Source organism: Tachysurus vachellii, chromosome 12 (genome assembly GCF_030014155.1).
Source record: "Tachysurus vachellii isolate PV-2020 chromosome 12, HZAU_Pvac_v1, whole genome shotgun sequence".
NCBI lineage: Eukaryota > Metazoa > Chordata > Actinopteri > Siluriformes > Bagridae > Tachysurus > Tachysurus vachellii.
The window spans coordinates 15,925,462-15,936,817 of NC_083471.1; the positions used below are offsets into that span (position 1 = coordinate 15,925,462).

Genomic DNA, 11,356 nt, shown 5'->3' on the forward strand with positions numbered 1-11,356 from the left:
TCATCTACCTTGATACCTTATTTAGTAGCTGATTATTTCTCAGTCTGCACACTCAGTGGATTTACATGTAAATGCAGTATCTGTTTTGCATCATAAAAAGTATATGGCTGACTAACACAAGGAGGTCTAGTCCTCTTTTTCCTGGGCAGCCCACAACACAGCTGTGTGGGCTGAATAGAGTGGCCATTTGCAATTATTATTTTCTCCACTATGCTTTTTGTTTCTCTTTCTTTTTATCTCACATGTCTGTCTATCTAGAGCTGTCCAGGAATCTGTATGCACTGGTTTGTCTAGGCGTGGACTGTTTACTATGATCTCTGGACTAGATAAAGCAAAAGTAATAATAAAAAAAGTGCATTCAGGATTGTGGCTAAATATGTTATCTGAATAACCTTAAATAATAAATATTAGCAATGGTTTAGAACTTAGAACTTTATCCATCAAGCTAGACATATGTTGTATATTTATAAGGCATTAATATTAATACCATTCATTTTGTATTACTCTTTCCAAGAGCATGTTGACTGGCTTGATGTATCACCGCCCTGAAGACCCTTTAGGCTTTTTGGAAAACTGCCTGCAGAAAGCAAGAGAGCTGGGAGGTCCTGAATGTGTGGCCTGGGATACCTTCATCATGCCTGATCGTAAACCACTACCACCGATTACCACTGCACAGGGAAAGAAAGCTCCTTGCAAGCTGGGTAGTTCTGCTTACTACAGTCATGCTTGGTTATTTTATGTCTGTCAACTAATCAATACAATATTTTGTCAAAGATGCTAAAAGCATCAAGCATGCTTGATGCAAGCATTGAAAACGCAAAAGCAGTGGGATGCAAGTAGAGCGAGGCTTTATAAGGTTTTTTTTTTTTTTGAGAATCTTGGTGTAAACAGGAAGCATGGTGGAAAAAAGTAAAACAATAAACATAATACAAACACAGGATACATCCAGAATAACTAATTCTTAGATTATATAAACAATAAGAAACTATGAGATACAACTAATGGATCTAATGCAAGTTAGCACTTTGTACACATACACAAAAGCATATCATTAATCAGTGCTTTTGCAGGCGATGATTAACAATGTCAGTATGGACTAGTCAGGAACAGAGAAAACATGCAATTCCTAAAGAAACCCATGATTACATTTAGCCATTAAGTTTTTATTTATTTTTTAATCTGTTTTTAATCAACTTTTCTTTTATTGTAGCACCTCTGTTGGTCTTTACACTGGGTGAGTCTGGGATCTAGGCATCAGTTAGTGACTCACACTAAAGGTGCAATGCCTGATGCATATTGTCGCTGTCGGGCGGAATCCTCGTATCTCCAAAACCGTTATTTTTCAGGAAATTAAAAAAACGTCGTACCTTATCCGCAGTGCACAGGGTTTAGTCCGCGTTGTAGTGGATTGTCTTGCGCTAAATTCTTGTCCTCAGACGAGCACCAGAACTAGCGGGGGTCAAGATTTTTTTTTCTTTGAGCCCAGTGTTTTGAAGACATTTACCTCAGAAGACGTGTTGATTCGTTGCGACTCTTCTTGAGGAGAAATATGCCGTGAAGCTCTCCCGCGGAGTGAGGAAGAGGTGGACAGTTGAAGTGTCCAATGGAGTTATGAGATTTGCGCTCAAGCTATTTTCAAGACTTTAGATTGGTTAATAACTTGTAAAAATAACAGACCCACGTGGGGACCTACCAACAGCATCGATATGTGAAAAAATATGAAACTGACAAAATTTGGACATACAAGGTTTCCGCCCGGCAGCGATGATATGTATTATTTTTAGCAGGTTAGAGTATCAAAACCAGTGGATAGGTGTCTCATTTTAACCAGTACATTTGACCTGTTCATAGAGCCCCTGGTTCTATGTGTCATTTCAATATAAATTTTTGCAAATTTGTATTTGACACCTGTATGCTATAAAGTGATCAACATAAATTGTGTAAGGAAAAAGATGAGCTATACTGTTTATGCCTTTATGCTTACATGGTGGACCAATAAGTCTTGTGTAAAATAATATGGCTAATTAGTCTACAGTATTTTAAACCCCAAATATCACTGTGGTTCAGCCTTAAACACACTTCCATGAGTGTGTTCCTGCTGTGCTTAGAATACCCAAATAACGTCTTGTCAGCTTCAGGGAACTCATATTAAATATAATATAACTCATGTTATATTTCACTTTCCACAGACAGTGGTCCTGGTCCTGGGCTTTACCGACGCTATGACAGATTGCCTCCCATTCAGGCTCAATTCTCCATTGAGAGTGATTCTGATATGACAGAATCCTCTGGACTCATACAGGAGTATGATGTCTTTGACCCATTAAAACCAAAGCCACACATCATATTCATTATAGGTGAGGTGTTTTGTGTGGCATTACAGGATAATCTATTATATTACTTATATAACATTTGTGCTACAGACTATTTCACTTTACAGAATAAAATGTCAAACAGTATGTATTAATATTTATTGATTAGTTTGATTTTTGACATTATTTCATTGGAGCTTTTAGTTCTTTAGTTATTTTCTCTCCATAGGTGGTCCAGGCAGTGGAAAGGGCACTCAGACCGCTAAGATTGCAGCTCATTATCACTTCGAGTGTGTGTCTGTTGGGGAAATTTTAAGAAACCAGCTGCTTCAGCATGCTCCCAGTGACAGGAAATGGGAACTGATCGCTCAAATCATTGCCAATGGAGAGCTGGCACCTCAGGTATTATGTGCTAGTTCTGTCTGTTCACTGTATCAGCAAATGGATGATACGGTAATACACTCCACTGTCCACACAATACCATCCACTATATATTTTTTTTCCATCTGCATGTTCATGTGTAATCAGTCAATTATTGGGCATCAACACAATGCAAAAAAATCATATCATGCAGATACAGGTAAAAATGTTCATTCTATGTTCACATCAAACATCAGAATGAAGAAAAGTGTGATCTCTGTGACTTTGACCATGGCATGTTCGACCATGGAATGAATATTTGGTAAATTTCCTGGGATTTTTACATATAACAGTCTATAGACATGTTGCTGGAAACATCATTATGATAAGAGAAAATATTGCCAGATTGGTTTGAGCTGCCAGGGAGGATATAGTAACTCATATAAACACACTACAATTTTAATTTTATTGCTATTCATTTTATGTAATCAAAGTCACAGAGGTCACACTTTCTTTTATTCTGATGTTTGATGTAGACATTAATCTGTATCTTAACTTCTGTGTGCATGATTGTATGCATGGCACTGCTGTTAAATGATTGACTGATTCGATAACTGCTTAAATGTGCAGGGGTTACTAATAACGTGGACAGTGCATGCATATGTAGCGCCTATGGTATTGATCTTATGGAAGTAACTAAAGGACGCTAACATCTACCTAGGTTCGATGAGAGGTAGGTTGGGTCAATTCACGAGAGAAGCCCCGATTGATTTGAACAACTGACAATTTTATTGCCTTCTTACAACAGTGAAAATAAATGAAAAAGAAAGAAAAAAGAAAGAGCGCTTTAAAATAATAGAAAAATAAAGTAAATTCCCCTTAAATGTTCAATGGGTTCCGTAAGTGAATGTGGAATATGGATCCAAAGTTCGTTGAATGTGCCTTAACTGGCACTCTCGACGTAAATCAGGATTCCTCTGGTGACAAATCAACGGCTGGCCACTCCGTTAAAGATCATCTACCAGTCTCGCAGGCTAGGCTCGCCATCTCAGTTCATCCAGACTTTCTAGTACTCAAAAAAAACAATCTGCACAAACGGTACAGACAAAAACAATTCAGTTCTTTTTTCCCTTTTCTAACATGAGACCTCATCGACTTCTTTTTCTTTTAAAGTGTATGTTAACAATATTTAGGAATACACTTCAATCTATTAGTCAAGTTACATCAACTATTCACACTTACAATTTAATTATTTGTAATAATATTTCTGGTATTTCTGGTTACACATTAATTCCTTTAAACTCCATCATACATTCAAAATTACCCTGTTTAACACAGGTTTAACATGTAAATTAATTACCATAAGCAATAAGCAAAAAAAATATGGAATAACACAATCATTTACATTAACCATGTACCTTGGATATAATGAGCATATCGTATTCACTCATATTGCATAAACAGCAACTACAAAATAAATGACATGGAATTTTTACATGCTATCCTGAACCATTCTTACATGCTAGCACACCAATGCTAACGAGCTGCAGCCTTAGCCACCCCTTAGCATTGTAACACCATGAAGCATAACTAAGTAGATAAACCTTATGTAATTATAAGGACACATAGTTCATTTGGATTTTACTTTACAGATAACTCTGCAAATACTCCGACTGGTTTTTAGTTAAGGTAATTCCCCAATAACATTTTAGCACACATGAAAAGTAGCATCATACTTAGCAAAATGTGCTTCCACTCACCGGAGTTTCAATTGTTTCTACTTGGAATTATTTCCTGGGTTTTCTGCTTTCTGCTGGTTTTAGAATTTTAGAAGTGTTAATTTTCTGCTGGCATTCACAAGGAGAAGTAGCAAAAAGAAAGAAATGCTGATTACTATAGGCTCTAATCAAGTCAGTCCCCCAGCTCCCTTCATGCGGTTCAGTCTAAACAACCTCAATAGGGGAAATATCATAGCCACCAAAGGTGCCAAGTGCTTGATTCAAGCTATTTAGGAGATTCTGTGCAAAGGATATTAATGGTTTCCCTATCTCAGGGTAGGTGAAACTACCTGGTGGTCGCCTTGATCTCTCTGGCCTATGAATAGAACCAGTTGCTTCTCCAATTTCATTTGTGCACTTTCACTTTCTTTTCCTCCATCTGTTTCCATACAAGTTTCTGCATCAAAATCAGTATCTTGTTGAACTTCATCTCTAACTTCCATCACTTCAGAATTCCCAAATCTATATTTATCAGTTGGTTCAAAAACGAAAGTTGGAATTTCTGTGTTTGTCTCATCCGGTAAAGATTTGTTCTCCACAGCCAGATGCTGTTCATGTTGAATCATAGTTTCCTCCTCCCCAATTGTCTCAGGAGTTGCATCTACAGGTTCTTCCAATGAGACAGGGTGTCCAGTATAAAGTTCATTCTGGGGTAGGGAGGTCTGTGATATAGTTGGAAATTCAACTGTCATATTGTCACTCACTTCTGTGGGTTTACCTTGTTGCTGTGTCTTTGGGATATCATATACTTGAACAAACCTTTTCTCAGGTAGCTGGGTGGAATAAAAGGGCAAGTCATCCTCATCCTCTAGCTCACAATGTTGCGGTTGAGCACTTCTAGTCCTTGGCCGGCAGGCCTTGGGCTCATCCTGATCAACTTCCTCGCCTTGGGATAAGTCGTCGCATGGCAGTAAATGATCCCTATGCAAAGTTCGGACAAGACCATCCCCATTTATGGGTTGTACCTTGTACACATGTAGGTCTCCCATTTTTTTCATAACTTTGTACATGGTGGATTCCCACTTATCAGCAAGTTTGTGTTTGTTCCGCAGTCGAAGATTTCTCACCAATACTTGATCACCTTCCGCTAATGTTGACTCCCTTACTGACTTATCAAAACGACGTTTGTTCCGCTCAGCCACCTTTTGTGAATTCCGTCTGATAACTTTCCTGTAGTCGCACCTTCAAGGTCTTTACATACTGAGAGTGAGACTTAGGAGCTCCATTCTTAACAGGCAAGCAGAATGCAATATCCACTGGTAGCCTAGGCTGACGCCCGAACATCAATTCATAAGGGCTGAACCCTGTGACCTCACTCTTGGTGCAATTATATGCATGGGTTAGTGGCTTTACATAGTCATGCCAATGACTTTTCTTCTTTTCACTTAAAGTTCCTAACATACCAAGGAGAGTTCAATTGAAACGCTCAACAGGATTTCCCCTTGGGTGGTAGGGACTGGTGTGCACTTTAGTAATTCCAGCTAAAGCACAAAGCTCCTTGATGACTCGTGACTCAAAATCCCTTCCCTGATCACTGAGCAGATGCTCTGGAAACCCATAATGCACCAGATACTGTTCCCAAAGGCATTTTGCAACAGTTGTGGCCTTCTGATCTTTGGTTGGTATGGCAACTGCATATTTGGTGAAGTGGTCAGTTATAACCAAGATGTCTTTGGTGTCATGACTGTCTGGCTCTAATGACAAATAGTCCATGCAAACAAGCTCCATTGGACGAGTTGTTTCAATACTCACAAGAGGTGCGGCTTTCTCAGGTGGTGTTTTTCGCCTAACACAACGTCCACAGGACTTGAGTTTTCTTTCCACATCCATAACCATCTGAGGCCAATAAAACCTTGACCGAACTAAGTCAAGAGTTCTTTCCAATCCCATATGCCCCATATCATCATGGAGACACGTAAGAATGGTTTACCTTAGTGAACCAGGCACCACAAACTGGTAAGTAATCTCACCCTCAGATTGGCGAGTTCCGTAGAGGAGACCATTTCTCAGCTCAAGTCGTTTCCACTCCTTGAGTATTAACTTGAGTTCTAGGGAGTCAGCTCCAAGGTTGGGGGTTCGGTTCATTCCCAGCTTCCAACAGATCAAGGACGCATCCAATAACTGGATCAGACCTTTGCTGGTGCTGGAGTTCCGCTTCACTGTAGGTAGGTACGATGCGATAACCAAACAATACTTCTTCTTCGTAAACAACAGGCACTGCATCAGCATGAATAGCAAGGGATTCTACCAATGTAATGTATGGTTCTTTACTCTCAGGGTCTACCAGAAGGTGTCGATTATATAAAGCGCCAATTAATGTCAGGGGATAAGTTTTGTTGATCAGGAGATGAAGACAGATGATGAGATGCGAACTGTTTTATTCGCTCCCGTTCCTCCAGAGAGTTAGAGTCATCGGCTAGAGGTTCATGAGGCCGCCTTGAGAGGCCATCTGCATCCTGATTGCTCTTTCCAGCACGGTATTTGATATTAAAATCAAAAGTGGAGAGTGCAGCTAACCAACGATAACTGGCAGCATCCAGTTTGGCTGACTTCAGAAGGTATGTCAATGGGTTGTTATCAGTGACAACTGTAAATGTGTTTCCGTAGAGATAGTCTTGAAATTTCTCTACAATAGACCATTTCAAAGCAAGAAATTCCAGCTTATGAGCTTGATAACACTTTTCGCTATGCGAGAGCCCTCTGCTGGCATAGGCAATAACACGCATTTCATCCTCCTGTTCTTGATATAGGACAGCCCCTAACCCTGAGGTACTGGCATCAGTGTGGAGAACATACAGTAATTTTGGATTAGCAAATCCGAGCACATGTGCAGAAGTAAGCTTTTCAATGATTAACTCAAAAGATTCTTGGCAGGCGGTTGTCCACCGATCAGCAAATGGTTCTTTAAAGTTAAAGTACTTTCCAGAACAAGATGTTGCCTTTTTGCCCTTCCTACAAGGTGGATAGCCTCTGGTAAGGTCATTTAGAGACTGGACTATCTTTGAATAGTCTTTTACAAAACGGCGATAATATCCTGCAAATCCAAGAAAAGATTTGAGCTCGGTGAGGGTTTGTGGTTGTGGCCAGGTATGGAGGGCACTAACCTTCTCAGGGTCAGTCTCTACTCCCTTGCTGGAAACTATGTGGCCTAAATAATGTACTGAACTTTGAAAGAACCGACATTTTGCTGGGGATAGTTTTAAGCCATGTTCCCTTAATTGCTGGAGAACCTGTAAAAGCCTAGCTTCATGCTCCTCTAGTGTACTTGCAAACACAATGACGTCATCCAAAAACACCAGCACTTTTTCAAATTAAGACTGCCCATACATCTTTCCATTAAACGTTGGAAGGTACTGGGTGCGTTAGTGATGCCCTGCGGCATACGATTAAATTCAAAGAACCCCAAGGGACACACAAACGCAGTCTTAGGCTTATCTCGTTCCTCCATTTCAATCTGGTAATAGCCAGACTTAAGGTCCATTACCGAAAACCATCTGGATCCAGCAAGAGCTGAAAAAGCCTCTTCAAGATTTGGAAGCGCACATGCATCTCGGATTGTTAATATATTTAACTTACGATAGTCGATGCAGAGGCGTATTTCTCCATTCTTTTTCCAAACCACCACAATTGGTGAAGAGTAAGGGGATTCCGATTCACGTATAACCCCTGCATCTAAAAGGGTTTGCAGGTGTCTCCTTACAGCCTCATAATCATTAGGATGGATAGGCCTAGACTTTTGCTTAAAGGGTGCTTCATCCTTTAGGTTAATATGATGTTTGATTTTAGTTGCATGCCCAAAATCAAGATCATGCTGGGCAAAGACATCAGCATAAGCTCTGAGTTTTTGAGTTACTCTTTCTTTCCACTCATTTGAGAGGGGGGGATCACCAAAATCAAATTCTAGATTTGGCTTAACATGTTCTCTGACTGACTGAGAAGCCATAATACAGCATTCCGTAGCAACAGCTTTTCGATCGGAAGACGATAAGTTGTCATGTATCTCCTCCGGTGTATGGAGTTCTGCGATGAAACAATTTGAAGGAAGTGTTATGCCATGCCCAGATTCGTACACATTAAGAACACATTATTATAATGTGTAATAATATTTCTGGTTACACATTAATTCCTTTAAACTCCATCATACAAGGAAATTAATTACCATAAGCAATAAGCAAAAAAAAAATATGGAATAACACAATCATTTACATTAACCATGTACCTTGGATATAATGAGCATGTTGTATTCACTCATATTGCATAAACAGCAACTACAAAATAAATGACATGGAATTTTTACATGCTATCCTGAACCATTCTGTTCTACTTACATGCTAGCGCACCGATGCTAACGAGCTGCAGCCTTAGCCACCCCTTAGCATTGTAACACCATGAAGCATAACTAAGTAGATAAACCTTATGTAATTATAAGGACACATAGTTCGTTTGGATTTTACTTTACAGATAACTCTGCAAATACAATTCCCCAATAACATTTTAGCACACATGAAAAGTAGCATCATACTTAGCAAAATGTGCTTCCACTCACCGGAGTTTCAATTGTTTGGAATTATTTCCTGGGTTTTCTGCTTTCTGCTGGTTTTAGAATTTTAGAAGTGTTAATTCAGCTGGTTGTAGAATTTTCATTCATGAGGAGAAGTAGCAAAAAGAAAGAAATGCTGATTACTATAAGTGTGTGTGTGCCCTGCGATGGGTTGGCACTCCGTCCAGGGTGTATCCTGCCTTGATGCCCGATGACGCCTGAGATAGGCACAGGCTCCCCGTGACCCGAGGTAGTTCGGATAATCGGTAGAAAATGAGTGAGTGAGTGATTACTATAGGCTCTAATCGAGTCAGTCCCCCAGCTCCCCTATGGTTGGGAGTGGAACTACAATATAGTAGCCCTTATTTCTCTATGGGTTACACATATGTGAAATACTTTAGTACATTTGTTAATCAAGATCAAAAACACTAGTTAGTGTGACATCATTTGATTATTAATAGCAGCACCTTCAGTCACTGTAGTAATATATTTAACTCCTTGATATAAAGCTGTACACCTTCTTTACAAACAATAAGTGTTAGCTTGATCTGGATTAGTGTTTCTGTAAGCCTGTAAAATTCAAGTCATTGTTATTTGTTGTTTCTAGCACACTGCTGTGTTAATTGTAACATTAGTGTCAGTCATCTTGAGTCAGTATAATCATATAGTCTAACACCCCACAGCAAATTACAAACAGTTTTATTTCATTATACATATTAAAGTAGGCAAATAATCATGTAACAGAAATCTGTTATTATATTACAGTACAACACTTGATAATAAACATGGACTGATTGCCTTGATCACAGTCTGAGATTAAATTCTCTAGGAGACAACAATTGAGGAGCTCAAGCATCAATTCATCAAGAAACAAGATGCCAAAGGTTTCATTGTGGATGGATTTCCACGGGAAATATCTCAAGTGTTCACCTTTGAAGAACAAGTAAGCAATTCACTAAGATGAGGTGATCTAATTATACACTGCAATAGCAATTTCTGTTACTGTTATCTTCAGAGACCTTTAACTTCATTACTTACAGTAATGCTTAGGACCCAACTTAACTTTTATTTACATATACACAAAGCCAACTTTTAAAAATATAATATTTTTGACCGTTTTACTTGAGGCATGACTTAGTGATAGCATGATATAGATTTTTTTTACGTCAGTGCAGATGCAGTGTCAAAATGTATTTAGTGAAAACACTGTTTTTCATTTCTTTATTATTATTGTATTACGTTACAATGAATCCGATGATAATTACTGATTTAAGTTGCTTTTGAAACAATCAAATCAACTTTCAGAATTCTGTATGCTGGACAGCAAAACCAAAGATATATAAAAATCCTTTAATACAACATTTCCTCTCATCAGATTGGCTCTCCAGATCTGGTAATCCTACTAGCTTGTTCTAATCAGCAGCTGCGTCAGCGCCTGGAGAAACGTGCCCTGCAGCAGGGTCGGCCTGATGATAATACCCATGCCATTGAGAAACGACTTGAAACCTTCAAGCACAACATAACCCTCATAGCCAAATATTACCAGGAGAGAGGACTAATTATTAGGGTGAGAGCTCAGAGTTGACAATTCCATATACTTGGGTTATATTATCTAAACTGACATTACATGGTTTCATAACTGCATACTTTTCCCATTTGTTTTACTGTAGTTACCAAAGTATATGCTTTAAAATGAATAACTGCATTATATGCTAGGACTTCAATGATTACGTCAAGACAGGAAGATGAAAGCTGTCTTCGAAATTTAGTATGGAATATTATAGTAAGGTTTTTTTATAGTAAGGTAACATTTTGTCATCAGGTTGATGCAGATCGAGAAGAAGATGACATTTCCACAGATATCAAAGCCATAGTGAAAGAGAAACTGTTTGCAAAGGAGGAAGGTAATGACTTTTTATTAAATTTCATGTTACAATAAAATGTATTTGAAATAAAGATTCTAATTTGTACTATGCTTCCTTTGCAGAACCAAAGGGTTAATAAGTACTACCACAAAACCTTTAAATGCTTCTCTATGATGGTTCTTGAGTTTTACTTAAAAATGTATTTTTAAAACAATTTAAGACATTTCTTATTATGGCCAGCTTGTTCCTCTCTAAAAGGCATGATCAAGACTGTCATGCCAGGGCTGTGCAAGAGGCTTTAAGTCTGCTCTGCTTTAACCTGTGTTTTACTCTTCTAATTATTTATATACTGTAAGTGAATTTCAAGCGAGGAATTGTTTAAATTTTCTGTAAAAGAGACTTTGTCATCATATAAAAATATCATTATGTTAAAAGTCATTTTCTGAATTATAAAAAGTTTTATTTTGAATAAAGGTCTTGATAAATAAATGTTTGACCTTT

The 11,356-nt window shown here is 38.4% G+C and overlaps 1 protein-coding gene across 1 annotated transcript in view; it reads left to right on the forward strand.

Annotated features, from left to right (window-relative positions):
- ak5l (adenylate kinase 5, like) overlaps positions 1 to 11,092 on the forward strand; it is a 12,776-nt gene extending 1,684 nt beyond the window's left edge. The window contains exons 2-8 of the mRNA XM_060883706.1: positions 515 to 701; positions 2,190 to 2,357; positions 2,542 to 2,714; positions 9,820 to 9,933; positions 10,366 to 10,557; positions 10,813 to 10,894; positions 10,978 to 11,092. Coding sequence (XP_060739689.1) covers positions 515 to 701; positions 2,190 to 2,357; positions 2,542 to 2,714; positions 9,820 to 9,933; positions 10,366 to 10,557; positions 10,813 to 10,894; positions 10,978 to 10,991 — 930 coding nt within the window. The 3' untranslated portion in view covers positions 10,992 to 11,092. The remainder of the gene's footprint in view (positions 1 to 514; positions 702 to 2,189; positions 2,358 to 2,541; positions 2,715 to 9,819; positions 9,934 to 10,365; positions 10,558 to 10,812; positions 10,895 to 10,977) is intronic.
- Positions 11,093 to 11,356: the final 264 nt, after the last annotated feature.